This window comes from Bufo gargarizans, chromosome 1 (genome assembly GCF_014858855.1).
Source record: "Bufo gargarizans isolate SCDJY-AF-19 chromosome 1, ASM1485885v1, whole genome shotgun sequence".
NCBI lineage: Eukaryota > Metazoa > Chordata > Amphibia > Anura > Bufonidae > Bufo > Bufo gargarizans.
In genome coordinates, this window is record NC_058080.1 from 637070648 (window position 1) to 637089243 (window position 18596).

General features: G+C 43.3%; 1 protein-coding gene across 1 annotated transcript in view; it reads right to left on the bottom strand.

Moving 5' to 3' along the window:
* Positions 1–3995: 3995 nt before the first annotated feature.
* ARSK (arylsulfatase family member K) overlaps positions 3996–18596 on the bottom strand; it is a 142569-nt gene continuing 127968 nt past the window's right edge. The window contains exon 8 of the mRNA XM_044275998.1: positions 3996–4678. Within this exon, the coding sequence (XP_044131933.1) occupies positions 4338–4678 (341 nt within the window). The 3' untranslated portion in view covers positions 3996–4337. The remainder of the gene's footprint in view (positions 4679–18596) is intronic.

An 18596-nucleotide genomic window follows, 5' to 3' on the forward strand; every position in this document is an offset into this window, starting at 1 on the left:
AGGAGATTCCTGAGGAGAATAGTGGAAGAGAGCCTATCCATTTCCCATCTGCCGGTATTTAGTAGTGCTACTGTATCTTCATATTGTGCTAAATAAATAATACACCCACACAGGTAATGGCTTATATGATAGAAATAAGTTGTATCCCAGTGGCCAGAAAGGCTTTCAGCCGCAGCCTTGACTTCTTGCACCTTCTTCAGAGTCACAGGCAGCAACCCAGAAGAAGGGGCAAGAGTTCAAGGCTGTGGCAGAAAGCCTTTCTGGCTACTGGGATACAACTTATTTCTATCATATAAGCCATTAATCGTTATTAGATCATCAAAGGGAAAATCTGTCGTTTAGTAAATTTTCTCAATGGTGTAAAATTTCCAAAACTGGTGTAAAGGAAAACTGACTTAGTTGGCCATAACAACCAATCAGATTCCACCTGTCATTTTCCAAAGGAGCTCTGAAAAATGAAAGGTGGAATCTCATTGGTTGCTATGGGCAGCTAAGTCAGTTTTCCTTTACACCAGTTTTTATAAATCTCACAATTTTCTTGCAAAGGACTGTTTATATTGTACACATGATGCTTTTATATTTCCATAAAGTCCCATAGGGTGACAAACTAAAAAGTAAGAAAATAATTTAAAAAAAAGGTGTTTTCAGCAACAACAAAAAAAGAGACCCCCACACAAGACCACTGCCAGAAAAATAATAGCAACAGAAAAACATATATTTTTTTAAAATATGGTTTTACTGTTTACAGCTGGAAAAAAACACATATTAGGTATCACCACATCTATAACTACAAGCTCCAACTAAGGGCTCGGTCACACGACTGTATGTATGAGTCCGTACGCAAAAGATGTGAACAGCACACTGTTGTCACAATGTGGGTGGAGGGGATAAACACCAGAATGACCACAGAAGGAAAATGAACAGGAACTAGGCCTCAAGGCTAAGGAAAGGGAACGGGTGACCTAGGAAACCCTAAACCTAGCCCTGACTCTTGTCAGTATGGATAGACCCTGAAGGTGGGAATATTCATACACCGTAAACCTAGGCCCTAGTAACCCTGAAAATCCATAGGAGTAGTGACAGGGCCTCCCTGAAGCCTAGTAAACAATGAGCAATTGAGCAAACAACAAAATACAAAGCGAAGTACACTTATCTTCAATAGAAAATGGATGAGTCCAGACTAAATAGAGTAGCAGTAATGACCACAAGCTGCACCTGAGACAAGTGGTGTGGTCATTACTAACAACAACACTGCAACAAGTGAAAACAGAGAGACTGTCAGATAACCTCACGTGCAGCCAGTCTCTCAGATCGTCTAACCTCTGTCATGGGAGGGACTGTGACAACTGTGTGCTGTCTGCATCCGTTGTTCCATTCCGCGGCCCCCAAAAAACATAGAGAAAGTCCTATTTTTGTCCACGAACAAGAATAGGCATTTCTTTCATGGGCCAACATCTGTGTTTTGCGGATCCCCAATTTCTGGACCTCAAAACATGGAGCGGTCGTCTAGGAATCTCTCCCAAAGAAATCAATAGGATCCCCTCCAATCTATTGTGGCCTATATCTATACCTATGAGTGCAATAAATAAAATAATCAGCAATCAGAAATACAAAGAGATTAGAAAACAAAATGTATCACTATGTGGTTTTAATTAGTAAAAAGACATGTAGGAGACATATTACCTTTAAGACAATTACATAAAATACATTTAGAAAGAGAATTAAGAATTTGAAAGCAGTTTATATTGGCTAGAGTAGAGTAGGGCCCTGCCAAAAGAGTCTACCTTGGCGTGGTGGAAAGCATCAAAAATCTTTTGGCCAAAACAAATACTAATGGTTATGTAAGTGATATGGTATAGTATGGGAACCTTTTATGTGTGATCAGGAGAGAATGAGGGGCAAGTTTGAAATTGGGTGTTACAGTGAGGGTGGGGCTGTGGGTCGAAAGGGGGCGAGCCAGAGTGTGGCCCCACAAAATTTGCCTGTATGGGGCCCTGAAATTCTTGAAGGCAGGCCTGGTTAGTGCCACTGGCAAAACATGGACGTGTTTCTTAGTGGTTTCCATGGACCCATAGACTCAATAAGCCTGTTTGGTCCACACCCCAGAACAAAGTAGTATGTGTTTCAATTTAAAAAAAAAAACAAGGATAGGTTATGCCTTTTTCACACAAGTGAGTTCCACGCATTGAGCTCCCAGTGTGTCAGCGAGAGCACCCACCCTGACCGGGTCAGAATAGCATTATATTGAGTTATGATGCTATGTAACCCTTAGAGGTCTGGAATGTATTGGCTAACACTGACAGCATTATGTCAGTATTAACAATACATTCCAGACCTCTAAGGGTTACATAGTATCATAACTCAATATAATGCTGTGCAACCCCGTCAGTGCTGGGAGGTCAGGGCAGGTGCTCTCCCTGACACGTGCTGCAAGTCCAATATGTGGAACTAGCTCGTGTGAAAGGGGCCTAAATGAACATCATAAATCAGTGAATCCGTGTGCTGTCTTTGGATATTGTCTGTGATTTACTGACATTAGGCTTGAGCGAATCGACCTTCAGATCATAGATCCAAAGTTGATTTGTTCAAATACTTACATTTTAATGCTGTATCCGTAGAGCATTTAAATGTATTGTTTTTCAATACGCAGATATGTATACAGTAGGAATTAACCAAAGTCTCGCTTGACTTTGAGCAAAACAAACTTTGGCTCCACTAAGCATCAAAATGTATATGAACAAATCTACTTTGGATCTATGATCTGATGGTCAATTCGCTGAAGCCTAATTGACATGAATGAGCCCTTACCCAAACAGGGAATTAAAGCTGTGTGTAGGGGAGGGAGCTTTCAGGCTAATGAAGCCTTGTGAATACAGCGGCTGTTTCCAAAAGTGTTTGCAGTGTAAGAATAGTAATAGAATAATAGCCCACACCACATATTTTGTTGCAGAAATTTTTGCAACTGAATATCAATTTTGTTCATCTAAATTGTGATGTTTGGTGGCAAGCACATGAATTTCTGCAAGCTCCATTCAGCTTAATTGAACTCATTTGCAAGTGTAGAAATGTCTGCAATAAAATCTCCTGTGTGTGTGTGAAGGCACCTTTAAGGGACAAGAGAGAGGGTACTGTGAGCGAGCAGAGAGGCCATGACCGGGGTGCAGCTCTACTGTACCTGTAATATGGCAGGCAATAACAATGTCTTAGTGAATCAGAAATAAATATCAGTTTGTAGTACAAATGATTGAACCTGGCTCAACAGTAATACCATAAATGAAGTTCTAAGAGCTCCGTAAAGTTTTGACTGGAGACACACTTTAAATATGAAATTTGCATTCATTTGTTGCATGTATATGTCATATATGACATCTTTCATATGCCAAGCAAAATTTTGATTATATTGCATTACCAGCTCTGAGTTCTGTCAAGTTTTACATGCTTTAAAGATGTTTTTCAGGTTATACCAGAAAGCAGGGGCATTGCTAGGCTAAAACATTCGGGGCCTGGGGACTGTATATTGATGGGGGAGGGGGTGATGTTATTTACATGGGACTGTATGTTGAAGGAGGCTGTGTAGAGAGCTTTATTAACACTGGGGGAACAATATTTCTACTTGGGGCTCTGTGAGGGCATTATTAATAAATAAGGGGTTCTTCTACTAATGGGGGCACTCTTGGGGAGCATTATCACTGTTGGGGGCAGTATTACTAATGAGGGCATTCTAGAAGTGAATTACTATTGGTGGTACTTGGAGGAGCACTATTACTATGGGGGATGGGGCTATCTGTATGGCACATATTTTTCTTCAGGATAGTATTTGGGGGTATTGGGGAGCAAAGCAAGCAGCAGGATAACACTGTGGGGACTCCAGGTTGGGGGATGATGATAATAGAAATGTGAGGAACCTAAGATGTCTGTGTGTCACACTCTGCAGAGACGAGGCGCGGCTTAAAGAAATTGTCTGGACCAAGTGGAGAAGATGATGACAGAGAAGATCTACATCAGAGGAGACGTCACCTCAGGTGGGCTGAAAAACACTACAGCATGCTGCAGTTTTATTCCAGCCGCCTCTTGGCATGTTTGCCGTGCTGCGGCCTGCCCCCATTATAGTAAATGGGGCCAAAGGGGACTTCCAGCGGCACGGTGCACTAGTGTTAACACGATTCCGACATGCTGTTCCCCCGCTGGAACAGCATGCCGTAGAAGGCTACCGCTGGTTTGAAAGTAGCCTTAGAGAACTGGGCCATATTCATTGGGGCTTGGATGTTTTTAAACCCTAGCAATGCCCCTGCTGATTTGTTTTACTCTAGTATTAGTAGTAATACATTCATTATTATTCAATGCGCTTTTCTCTTTGCATTAAATAGGTTATGTGGCATATAGCCTGTGCCTTTGAAAATACCATTACTCTCATTCTTAAGCCACCGGTCAATTGCCAGTTCGTACGCCTTGGGTTTTAAGCTCCAATCCAAATGCCATCTCAGGTTAGAAATGTAATTCGTATAATTACTTCCCACACTTTCCTTCCAGCTGGCGAATGATTCCTTATTGTATTGGTGCACAGCAGCAGAGACTTCCTTATAGTCTAGAATGGAGCGAAGTTTCTTCTCCATTGAGCGGACAATCTTGGGAAACTGTGCAGCAACATTGTTCAGCTCCTCTGGGTCCTTTAATAAATCTGAAAATGTATAATAATAAAGTAAGAGAATTAATACTGTTCTGTTTAAATTCTGTTTAATAAGTCAGTCAGTCTCCTATCAAAAGGTGAAAATTCATATTTGCGCACAGTGTTGATGAGACCTTTATGCTCAACTGCATTGGGTCCTCATTTGCAAAATTACAGCAAAGACACCCAGTATTTTAGTCATGGCTTATATGTCCACTATGTTCATGACCGGCAGAAATCGCAGTCGTGCTTGAGCCCTGTAGCCTTATTCCAATTACCAGAAAAGAGACTGACTGTAATCCCTAACAAGTTATTTGTAACCCAAATGTGTTCTTTTTGCCTTTTTTCATTGTGCTCTACCCATAAAAGATCTATAAACACACAAGAAATGGGATAGAAAAATATCACCATATTGCATGTAGCCACAGTATGCCACATTGACATTACTCAGAAGAAAGAGGAAAACAAAACTTCAACTTCGTTGTAACCAAAAATATGAAGGGACGGGCCCCTTCTCGTGTGCCCCCTTGATGGGTCTGCTCACCTTGCTGTGTTGTGTATAGTAGAGACCAAGGATACACAATCCAGCTACAAAGGATGAATACAACCTACTTCTTTATTAGAATATTAAAAGGTCACAAATTATGGCAGTGAGTACAAGTATTAACTAGAAAAGCTACAATTTCTGGGGAAATTGTGTAAAGTGTTCTTGCCTCCACCAGTAGTCTACAACTGGAGTGGGCGGAGTAACTGGGTGGAGTGGCTTGAGTAACTGTTGTGTGGTTGGAGTTGCTGGAGTAACTGTGGAAAGGTTGGACTGGGCAGAGTAACTTTATGGAGTGGGCAGAGTAACTGTGTGGAGTGTTTGCAGTGAGTAAAGATAGTAAACATTACACTAACCAATTGATTGATCAAATTTAAAAAGTGCACATGGCAAGCTTGATAGAGTGAGAAATGCATTTCAACTTTTATTTTTATTTATATAGCACATTTAATTGCAATATTGTTGCCCAAAGTGCTTCACAGTTACATTAAAGTATACATTTATAAAAACATTAGCAGCTGATTTGTGTAGGTGGGCTTGAAAATGAGGGAGTGGTGGCAGTTTAGAAATCATGTCCTGATTTTTCAGCTCACACTCTAGCTTTTGTCACTCTGCTGGCTGCTCACACACCTGGGTTCCTTTGGCAACTCACTCTACAGCAAGGGCAGAGAAGAGCGGTTAAAAACAAACTGCTCCAACTTGCTCACTTCACTGGAGTTCCCATCTTAAATCCTACACCGAATAGCTTTATATTGTGAGAATCACAAGACCCAGACCTACATTTTAATGCATTGTATGTCTCTGAAATATTAAAAATGAAGTCACAGTCGCAGTTTAGAAATTGCTAGAGTGGAGTTTCAATAAATGTCAATGGGCGGCGTGAGTTGAAAACAAATGGTCATATTGTGAAAAATAACAGGACTATGGCTTAGCCGTGGACATTTTAGTGGCAGCAGGGATAGCTGAACGTTTTGATATAAGATTTGTGTAGGTGGGCTTGAAAATGAGGGAGCGATGGCAGTTTAGAAATCATGTCCTGATTTTTCAGCTCCCACTCTAGTTTTCAACATTCTGCCATTCATTCCTATGGGACCAATTTCGCCCCCAAAACGCCGATATTTCGTGAACCATTCAACGAAACGTTTCACAAAGTTATAGCACACCAATTGGGAACAATCTGCACGTTTCGGTATATTACTGTCTATGTAGTGTAAAAACTGTGGGAGGAGTTAGGGTGGTAAATTTGGTTATAATAATAAGAATATATATGGGAGATAACAGTAAGTGGTATTGCCGTGCACTTACTTATTAAAGTGGTCTTAAAGGGGTAGTCCAAGTTATATTTATTGATGACCTATCCTTAGAATAGGTCATCAATATCAGATTTGTGGGAGTCCAACACCCGGCACCCCCACTGATCAGCTTTTTGAAGAGAAGGTGCGATCCGTATAGGAGCGATCCGTACTATTGAAATGAATAGGACGGCTTGGGTGTAATTACACCTGCTCACCACTGCAGATGCAACGGCTAGAAGGTAAACAGTGAAGGGTAGGCAGCGCTGGCACGGCAAGCGCCTTCTCTTCAAACAGCTGATCAGCGAAGGTGCCGGGTGTCAGACCCCTGCCAATCTGATATTGAGGACCTATCCTGAGGATAGGTCATCAATAAATATAACTTGGACAAAACCTTTTAAAGGGTTTCTGTCACTAGAATTTTCAGTATAAAATTGGCTGACATTAGCGATGTGCTAATGTCAGCTTCACCTAACTCTGCTATTCTAATGATTATCTGTGCCACCGTTACTGTAGAATTCTTACTTTTATAATATATAAATGAGCCTCTAGGAGCAGGGGGGGCATTGCTCCTGCAACTAGAGACTCCCGTCTCCCACCTCAGGTCACACCTTCCAAGTGTTGATTGACAGGGCCAGGCATCGTTTGCATCCTTCTGCCTGCCCTGTGCCTTGGGGAAGTCTCGCACCGTTCGGTATTCTGCGCAGACGTGATGAGGAAGCTGGCAGTCTGCGAGCATCCTTCCCTCACCGCGCCTGCACAGAATACCGAATGGTGCGAGATTTCCCCAGGGCACAGGGCAGGAAGAAGGATGTGAACGATGCCTGTCAATGAACACTTGGAAGGCGTGACTTGAGATGGGAGACCGGAGCGTCTAAGTGCAGGAGCAACACCTCCCCTGCTCCTAGAGGCTCATTTACATATTATACAAGTAAGAATTCTACCGTAATGGGGGCACAGATAATCATTAGAATAGCAGAGTTAGGTGCAGCTGACATTAGCACATCGCTAATAGAGATGTCCCGACTTATTCGCCGGCGAACAGTTCCCGGCGAACATCGTTTGTTTGCCGTGGCGGCTTAACATATGCGATGTTTGGTCCGCCCCTATACATCATCATTGAGCAAACTTTGACTATGTACATCACAGTCAGCAGACACATTCCAGCCAATCAGCAGCATACCCTCCCTCCCAGACCCTCCCTTATCAAAAAGCAAGGACAGCATCCATCTTAGATTCATTCGGAAGCTGCATTCTTAGTGAGAGGAGGGACAGTGCAGCTGCTGCTGATTTAATAGGGAAATCGATAGCTAGGCCAGTGTATTCAGTGTCCACTCCAGTCCTAAAAGACTCATCTGATCTGCTGTAAGGACATCAGTTTGCTTTTTTATTTCTCTGTAATCTAATTGCAGTTGCCTGCCAGCATGTGTGTCAGGCCCACAGCGTGTACTGTGCCCACTACTGCCAGTGCCACCACTCATATCTGGTGTCTCAGTAGCTTGCATTTAAAAAAATTAAAAAATAATTCACTGTAATATAATTGCAGTTGCCTGCAAGCGTGTGTGTCAGGCCCACAGTGTTTACAATGCCCACTACTGCCAGTGCCCAGTTGCACCACTCATATCTGGTGTCATAGTAGCTTGCTAGCATAGTACAACTAATCGGAAAAAAAATGACAGGCAGAGGCAGGCCAGCCCGCAGGGGCCGTCAGAACCTTGACGCACCATCCTCCTCCAGCTCAGTTTCGGGCACCTCTCAAGTTACCACTTGCCCGCCTGCCGCCACCACCAACACTAGCACCACAGCTGCTTCACTTGATCTGTCAGAGGAGTTATTTACACATCAGTTGGAAGAAATGAGTGATGCACAACCATTATTGCCAGAGGATGTAGATAACAGGGATATGTCTCAGTCAGGCAACATTACACACATGGACGTACGGTGTGATGATGATGATGATGATGTTGTACCCGCTGCTGCTTCCTTTGCTGAGTTGTCAGATACAAGTGAAGTGGTTGATGATGACAATGTGTCCGTGGATGTCACGTGGGTGCCCGCTCGAAGAGAAGAAGAACAGGGGGAAAGTTCAGATGGGAAGACAGAGAGGAGGAGGAGACGAGTTGGAAGCAGGGGAAAATCGTTGCAAGGAGCTAGTGGCACAGTCAGACAGCATGTATCGGCACCCGGGGTCAGACAGACAGCACGCCAATCAACGCATGCTGTTGCCACCACCAGAATGCCGTCATTGCAAAGCTCAGCAGTGTGGCATTTCTTTTGTGTGTCTGCCTCTGATAACAGCGATGCCATTTGCAACCTGTGCCAAGTGTGCCAAAAGAAACTGAGTCGTGGGAAGTCCAACACCCACCTAGGTACAACGGCTTTGCGAAGGCACATGATCTCACATCACAAACGCCTATGGGATCAACACATGATGCGTACAAGCAACACACAAACTCAAAGCCACCATCCTCCTCCTGGTCCAGCATCTTCAGCCACGTCAACCACTGCTGTCCTCCTTGCCCCCTCTCAACCATCCACCACTCTCACCTTCAGCAGTTCCTGCTCATCTGCCGACAGTCAAGTGTCTGTCAAGGAAATGTTTGAGCGTAAGAAGCCAATGTCACAGAGTCACCCCCTTGCCGGGCTTCTGACAGCTGGCTTGTCGTTACTCTTAGCCCACCAGCTCTTACCATACAAGCTGGTGGAGTCTGAGGCCTTCAAAAAAATTTGTAGCTATTGGGACACCGCAGTGGAAGGTACCCGGCCAAATTTTTTTTTCACAAAAGGCAATCCCCAACCTGTACTCTATTGTGCAAAAGGAAGTCATGGCATGTCTGGCACACATTGTTGGGACAGAGATACAGGGGTAAAAAAAGAAGAGGGGATTAGTCACAGACTCTTTAGGATATAGAGAGTCTGGGATATCCAGGCAGGGCGCCAAGGGGGAGGGACCGTTGGTTTGTGATAGGATATATATAGAAAGTCCCGGATATATTTCGGTTGTGTTTTTATTTTATATATTTTTTGTTTATTTTTTATTTTTTGATTTGGTTGTTAGAGAGGTGGTAGGCTGCCACAGGTATAGTGTCCAGATAGAGTTAACCTAAAATGGACACGGAACAGGAAGAGAAACACAAAAGAAAGAAAAAAACCTGTATACGGCGCCAAATGCCTCAGAGGTAATCAGCTGCTTGTGGTTGAATGGTAAAACAAGGGGTAGTCCCATTCACGGTTTTAAAATCACACTGTTTATGTAACCAAGCAGAGTTACTTTTGGGAGTGATAGTATTAATGGTACATTTTAAAATAGTATATTAAAAAAATATATATATTAAGAAAACCCCCGTGAGAACATAAAGAATAAAAAAAAAAATCACTTCACCCAGGAGGGGCAGGGTGGGATAAAGCACATAACACCCAATATACTATTTTAAAATGTAACATTAATACTATCACTCCCAAAAGTAACTCTGCTTGGTTACATAAACAGTGTGATTTTAAAACCGTGAAATGGACTACCCCTTGCTTTACCATTCAACCACAAGTAGCTGATTACCTCTGAGGCATTTGGCGCCGTATACAGGTTTTTTTCTCTCTTTTGTGTTTCTCACACATTGTTGGGGCAAGGGTCCATCTGACCACTGATACCTGGTCTGCAAAGCACGGTCAGGGCAGGTATATCACGTACACTGCGCATTGGGTAAACCTGCTGATGGCTGCCAAGCATGGAATGTGTGGCTCTGCAGAGGAGTTGGTGACACCGCCACGACTTGCAGGCAGGCCTCCTCTTCATTACCTCCTCGGCTGAGTCCTCTTCTGCTGCGTCTTGCTCCACATCAACTGCACCCACCCCCCCAGCTCCCCAGGGGATATTCCACATCCCGGATACGACAGTGTCACGCCGTCTTGGGGTTGACTTGCCTGAAAGCAGAGAGTCACACCGGACTAGCACTCCTGTCCTCTGACTCTGCACCAACTGGAGATCGGCAAAGTGGTGTGTGACAACGGAAGCAATTTGTTGGCGGCATTGAATTTGGGCAAGTTGACACATGTGCCGTGCAAGGCACATGTGTGTAATCTGATCTGCTTTGTGCATAAGTACCCAGGCTTACAGGACGTCCTCAAGCAGGCCAGGAATGGCCTACACGGCCATGGCGCACTTTTCAGATATTCAGCAGCGAAACAACATGCCAGTGAGGCACTTGATTTGCGACAGCCCAACACGTTGGAATTCAACACTCCTAATGTTTGACCGCCTGCTCCAACAAGAAAAAGCTGTCAACGAGTATTTGTATGACCGGGGTGCTAGGACAGCCTCTGCGGAGCTGAGTATTTTTTTGCCATGTTACTGGACGCTCATGCGCAATGCCTGTAGGCTCATGCATCCTTTTGAGGAGGTGAAAAACCTAGTCAGTCGCACCGAAGGCACCATCATCCCATTTGTTTCTTCCTGGAGCGTGCCCTGCGAAGAGTGCTGGATCAGGCCTAAGATGAGCGTGAAGAGGAAGAGGAAGAGTTGTGGTCACCATCACTACCAGAAACAGCCTTATCAGCATCGCTTGCTGGACCTGTGCCAATGCTGGAAGAGGAGTCTGAGGAAGAGGAGTCAGAGGAGGAATGTGGCTTTGAGGAGGAGGAAGACCAACCACAGCAGGCAACCCAGGGTGCTCGCTGTCACCTATCTGGTACCCATGGTGTTGTACGTGGCTGGGGGGGGAAGAACAGACCTTCAATGAGATCAGTGAGGACGAGGAACGGGACATGAGTAGCTCGGCATCCAACCTTGTGCAAATGGGGTCTTTCATGCTGTCATGCCTGTTGAGGGACCCTCGTATAAAAAGGCTGAAGGAGAACGACCTGTACTGGGTGGCCACGCTACTAGACCCCCGGTATAAGCAGAAAGTGCCTGAAATGTTATCGAATTACCGAAAGTCGGAAAGGATGCAGCAGTTCCAAAACAAGTTAAAAAGTATGCTTTATACAGCATATAAGGGTGATGTCACAGCACAATGAGAATCTAACAGGGGAAGAGGTGAAAGTAATCCTCCTCCTACCACGACCACGCCGGCAAGGACAGGACGCTTTACAGACGTGTTGTTGATGGAGAATATGCAGAGCTTTTTAAGTCCTACGCATCACCACAGCACTTCGGGGTCCACCCTCAGGGAACGACTCGACCGACTGGAGAAGGAAAAAGTTCAGTCTCCAGAAGTGTCAAAACTTCTTTAACTGTAAGAACTATGAATCTGTGGAATAGACTTCCTCAGGACATGGTCACAGCAGAAACAGTGGACAGTTTTAAAAAGGGTTTAGATGAATTCTTAAAAGCAAATAAAATTATTCCTTATGAAAATGTGTAGAAATCTGAGTCTCACTTCTTTTCCAGAAGTTAAAGGTTAACAAAAAATCTATTTTAGAATATGTTACTGCTGCAGCAGCATTATGCATAAAGCAGTATTTAGTTTCTTCACATACCACTGTTTTCCTTGAGTTTCTCCCTTAGTTATGGCTGTTTAAACATTTATAATATGAGGATCATCTCAAGATGGCTCCTCTGCCAGTTTTCTGAGGCCAAAACTTTCCCTCACTTCCCATACACACTTTCTGTAGTCTGCAGCTTCCTGCCAGCCAATCAGATTGGATTACTGAGGGACACACCTCCTCACTCTTAAGCCTAATGCAGGCATGCAGTGTGAAGGACAGCCTCTCTGTCTTATGTTTATACTAAAAGGAAGACAGACAAGCCCTAGCAATGGTCTTTTAAGGGAGCAGTGGAAAGGGACAGAGGACATTAATGAAAGCTGTTATTATAAGGTAATTACATATCTTTTGACAATCATTTACAGACTAACTCAGGTATACATGTCTAGCTCTAATAAACTAACAAAAAAAAAAATATATATATGACCGTTACCCTTTAACAATAAGAGTAAAGAGTATATATGTAAAAGTAAAGAGACATTTTCAAAAGGTAGAAGGTTACGTGATAAATACCTTTATATTGTACCCTAGTTTCTGCCTCAGCCTGTAAAACATGATTACATGTGACATTATTGTGTTTTAAACACTGCCTATTCCTTTGCTCTTTATAAAATGAGAATTAGCACAGAGAACATGCATTTTTAACCCAACATAACAACATGAATAATTAGAAGTAATCATTGTACTTTACCCCCCTTATTTGAATGGAGTTGACTGTCAAATGGATAAAATCTAGTTGTTACTGAATTTGAACGTTAATAGGTTATCCTTAAAGTGGTTGTGCAATAATTTTTATTTCGGCAGGGGTCCTAGGGGTCAGATTCCTACCACTCAAATATTAATGGCCTATCCTGTGATTAGGCCTTTAGTGTTTAAATCCCTCAAAACCCTTTAAAATTCCAAATATGTGATTCTTTTTTTATAATGGTAGCTTTCAGAATAGCATCCATTCATTCTTGAATCTCATCATATCCTATTGGAAACAAAAGTATAAAGTGCTTTAACAAGTATCATGCAGATCTAAATTATATGATGTGAAATGTAGGGGTATTTATAAAAAGAAACAAAAACTAAAATAATAAAGACCTAATGGCACAAAGTACTATAAAATAAATGAACTAATGCTAATAAAAATAAACATAAAAGGGTCATTGGTGTGCAATTACCCACGTAAATTCATGTCATGCACTGAAATCACATACACATCATAAACATACAATTAAATGGCAGTAATAACAATTATACACCAAGAATTGTTGTAATGAATCAGTAATTACGTGCCAATTATCTGCACTAATAAGCCTCAATCTTGTTTACTTCCTACAATAATTTATACAATTACCAGTGGGCTAAGAAAATAGGGCAGATCATATATTAAAATTTAATATCTATGGTTTATTTTCCGCCAGAATACTGTATCTGGATAGATGCAACACAATGCACAACAGGGCTTTATACTAATGGACTTTTACACCACTTTTAGACCACTTTGGAGATGGTATAGTGTTCATCAACACCATGCAACAAGATCGGTCTAAGACTGCAACACTAAAGAGGAAATTTATCATCTCCCTTGCACCAGAAACGTAACTCTAAAAAATTGCAAGGTCTTTTTTTGTGACATTTTAAATGCGATTTGAAATAAAAGTCACAACACCAAAAAGTCACAGTCACATCATAAATTAGGAGCATCCTCCTGTAGCACATGGGATATCAAGACTTACGCAGATTGTCCGTGGGTTGTCCACTTATGTTATATTGGTGAAGCCAGACTGCTGCACCCCTGCTGATAAGCTGTGTGAAGAGAAGGCAAAGCTTGTATGAGCGCTGTGCTCTCTTCTCTGTTTACATGCTCGCCATCAACATTGCATAGGTGAGCTGCGTAACTACAACTTCGCCATCTCATTCACTTCTATGAGACGGCTCCATACTATTCAAGTGAGGGATGGGGATGGTGGAGTTGTAATTACAGAGGAAACAACACAGACAAAAAAAGAAAAGAGAACTCAGTGCTCGAACAAGAGCTGCCTTCTCTTCAAACAGCTGATCGGTGGGGTTGCCTGCAGTCAGGCCTCCACTGATCTGATATTGATGACCTATCCTGAGGAGAGCTCATCAATTTAACAAAAGCGGACAACCACTTTAATTATCAATTACATGTATCTAAAATAATCACAGGCAGTGTAAATTTTCCATAAATAGAATAACCCACTCCTCATACAATTTTTTTTTTTAATGGAAAATATAAGTATTTAAAGGAATATCATGAGATTAAGAAAGTCAGCCTTTTTCACTTTAAGGGAACCTAAGGACAGCATAGTATAGTGACAGACCCACTGATTTCAGCGAGCTGTCACTTTTGGCCGGTGAGGCCTGCTGAGGGAGATAAGTCAAATGAAACTCACCGTCTCCTGCCCTTGACTAGCAGGTTTCTTTGCTGTTACACATAGGAAAGAAACCTACCAGTCATGGGCAGGAGGCAGGGGAGGGCTGGGCCATGATTCTCATCAGACTCATCTCCCTCGCGGCACTGGTGTACGCTGCGAGGTTCAGCGTGTCAGTACTGTAAAAGTACTGACTGCTAGCCCAAAAGTGACAGCCTGCTAAAATTAGCGGGTCTGTCACTATACTATGCTATCCTCAGTGAGTTTCTGAAAGACTTTTGATACGTCAGAGAGACATAGCAAAGGTTTTAATTGGTAGGGGTTAGAGCACTGAGACTCCTACTAATCACTAGTAGAAGGGGAGAGAAATGCTTGCCTATCGCGGTCTCTCCTCACTGCAGAGGATGTAATCAATACAGGCGCATAGACTTTCTGTTAAGTTGGTCTTGCTTCCCCTCCTGCAACTAGGAAGACAGAGTGATATGCGAGCGCTTTTCTGTCCTCGTTCTACAGATCAGTAGGGGTCTCAGTACTCAGACCACCACTGAGCAAAACTTTTGAGAAGTCTCTAGGACATATCCATCTTAAATGTGTGTTTGATCAAGACAACCAATGATCCACATGCAGTGTTAGGACACATTAACCATTAACTATTAACCAGAGCTGTGAGTCATTCTGCTCTCATTCTGGCAGACCTGGTCAGTACACATTTTGCATGGTTAGACATTCCCACCAATTTGAATATTACTTAAAATGTATTTTTAAACTAATTTAAGTCCTGTGTAAACCAGTGATGCTCAACCTACGGCCCACGGGCCAGAAGCTGTGTCATGCGGCCTGCGCAGTGACTGGAGGCGGAGCTTGCACACAGTTGAAGAAGAACATGAAGGGACACGCCTGGGCGGCTGCAGTGGCGCAATACTGAAACGATTTATCTCCATTCCAAACATTGAAGCAAATCACGGAACGAATGTAAGTGACTACCGGCGTTCCCGGGGCCCGGTAGTTGTTTGTAAGGGCAGTGCTGGGCTCCTACTGTGCTGTAGAGTTGAGGAAGTGCTGTGGATGTGTACACGGTGCTGTTCCTTGGGACTGGAGAAGAAGGAAGGGCTGACCACCTTACTGCTTAATGGCGGGCACAGGCGACATTGGTCTGTGTGTGAGCAGTGTGGTTTCAGGAAGGATACCCCCTGTGAGTGTGGCTGGTACCTTAGTGAGGAGAGTTGGTATATATCCGGAAGGGCCAGTGGTATCCATGTGGCAGGGGGTCTGGCAGTACATGGCTTTGAGGGGTAAGAAGGGAAACCCTCCTTGTTGTTTGGGAAGGCCAGGACATGAGTGGTGTTCATTGGTGTTGGTTGGAATTGTGAGACTGGTAGAGGTGGTCTGCGCTGTGGCTGGCAGTAGGGAGAGTGGCCCCTTCACAGTAATAATGCTCACATGTGCCCCCTTCACAGTAATAATGCTCACATGTGCCCCCTTCACAGTAATAATGCGCACATGTGCTCCCTTTACAGTAATAAAGCTAACATGTGCCACCTTAACCGTAGTAATGCCCCCCCCCCCCCCCCCTTCAGTCATTCGGCCTGCGCAGTGACCAGAGGCAGAGCTTGCGCTCAGTTGAAGAAGAAGAAGGGACATGCCTGGGCCGCTGCAGTGTCGCAGTACAATTATTTTCTGCAGCGACTGGAGACCCCATTTCCCCACACCGGTCGGTACAGACCTCATCTGCACTCTCAGCCAGGCATCAGAGCACATCGAAGAAGGTGAGGACGAGTCAGAAGGGAGCAGGAGCTCTATGGAGGATGTGACTGGCAAGGTGTGGTAGTGGTGGGAAGTGTCTTCTACTAAGTCTGATTCCCATGTAGGCCATTTGGGTTGCTCCTCAGGAAGCGCTCCTCATCAGCTTAGTAATATTAATGCTGCACCCAAAGGAATTTGTGGAGAGTTTCCTGCATTCCACTCCTTAGTCTTGCTATGTGAAGATATGTGTCCCCTTCACAGTAGTAATGCTCACATGTGCGTCCCTTCACAGTATTAATGCTCACATGTGCCCCCTTCACAGTAATAATGCTCACATGTGCCCCCTTCACAGTATTAATGCTCACATGTGCCCCCTTCACAGTATTAATGCTCACATGTGCCCCCTTCACAGTATTAATGCTCACATGTGCCCCCTTCACAGGAATAAAAAAATAATAATAAATCAGTAAATTCTCACCTAGTTCCTTTGATGATCTGCGCTCCCCAGCAGCAGGATACTGTCATACATTACGCTGCTGGTCTGTGTCTCCTGCACAGCCCAGCAGTGGGATGTTTGACTGCATCACGCAGCTGAGAGAGCAACTACTCTGAACGGTGGAGCGGATGGCTCCTTGCTTCACCGTTATAGGCTGTCTATGCTGCCTATGAATGCAGAGACAGCTGAGAGTGGGACATACCTCAGCCGTTCCTGGGCAGTGGGACAGCCACTAAAATCAGGGACTGTCCTGCCCAACCTGGGACAGTTTGGAGGTATGTATACAAGTTCTCTGTGCTGCATATATAGAGCAAATCTATATAAGTCTGCCTGGTCATACTTTTTTTTAAGTTGTTTCCCATTACCATCTAGTGGCTGCAATTTGAAACAACACCAAAATAGGGGCCTAATTTGTTGTTGGGTAGTTCACATACCATTGAACTCCAATATAATGCTAAATATTTCTTACTTTATTAATTTTTAAAGGTGCTCCAAAAAAAAGTGTTGGCACTCAATTTGGTAGGTTTGTGCAGCAGCAGCAGCTGTAGAAAATGGCAAAAGGGAAGAAAGTAAAGTCGATTCTAAAAGCAGAAATTTTCATGAGAAGTGGACAAATTTGTACATTTTTGTGCAAAAAGACAAGAAGCCTTTATGCCTCATTTGTAAGGACACTGTTGCAGTGTTTAAGGGGCACAAAATCAAACGACACTATGACAGCAAACACAAGATGACATATGATCAATATGTTAGTGTGTGCCGTGAACAGAAAATTGGCAAATTGCGTGAAGAAGTTGATGGATCAACTAAAATGTTCAATAAAAAGAGAAAAGAAAAAAAAAAGCAGCTGTTCGTTCAAGTTTTCAGGTGGCTCATATATTGAGTAAGGAAACCATTTTCTGAAGATGAATGTGTGAAAAAGTGCATTTTGGCTGTAGTGGAAGAATTATGCCCAGAAAAAAAGAGTGCAATTGAAGCTGTTAGCCTGTCACGAATGACAATCACGAGACAAGTGGAAGATTTGGGAGACGACCTTATGCTGCAACTGAAGACAAGAGCAGGCCAGTTTGAAATGTTTTCAATTGCTGATGAGTCTACAGACGTAAGTGACACTGCTTAATTGCTAGTGTTCATTTGTGGTATAAACTCTACATTTGAAGTTATTGAAAAACTGGCAGCTATGAAAAGCATGAATGGAACAACCACTGGTGAAGATTTGTTCAGAGAAGTATCAGAAGTTATTGACGAGCAAGGCCTGGAGTAAGGAAAGTTAATAGGAGTGACTACAGATGGTGCAAGAAGCATGGTTGGACGGCACAGTGATTTGGTAGCTAGAATACGTAAAAAAGTGATAGAATCCAATAGTTCTCCACCACTGGAGCTCCACTGCATAATTCACCAACAAAACCTTTGTGGGAAGCAGTTGAACTTGTTATGAAGGTTTTCGTTAAATGTGTAATTAATACGATCACATGCACTAAATCACAGGACTTTCAGATAATTTCTTATTGAAGTGGAATCTGAACATAAAGATGTTGTTTATCACAGTAAAGTCGAAGCAAAGTGTTGAAACGCTTTTTTGACCTGAGACATGAGATTTCTATCTTCATGGCTGAATAATCAAAACCGTTTCCAGAGATTAGCGATCCATCATGGCTCTGGGATTTAGCAAACTTGTGTGATTTGACAGCTTATTTAAATAAACTGAATCTAAAGCTGCAAGGCAAAAGCAAGCTAATCTGTCATGTGTATGCAGACGTAACTGCATTTCAAGCCAAATTGAAATTGTTCATACAACAAGCTGAAAGAGAACAGTTGTTGCACTTTCCAACATGTGCTGCATGTCAGTATGGGATCTGCATCTCCACTGCAGGGTGGCAGATCGCTGTCTGCACATCGCAGCACAATGAGTCCCAGTACTGGTTTACCTTGTAGGAGACGCAGGTGCCCGCCAGCATACCGCCACATCTGTCCTCACTGACAGGTGTCATCT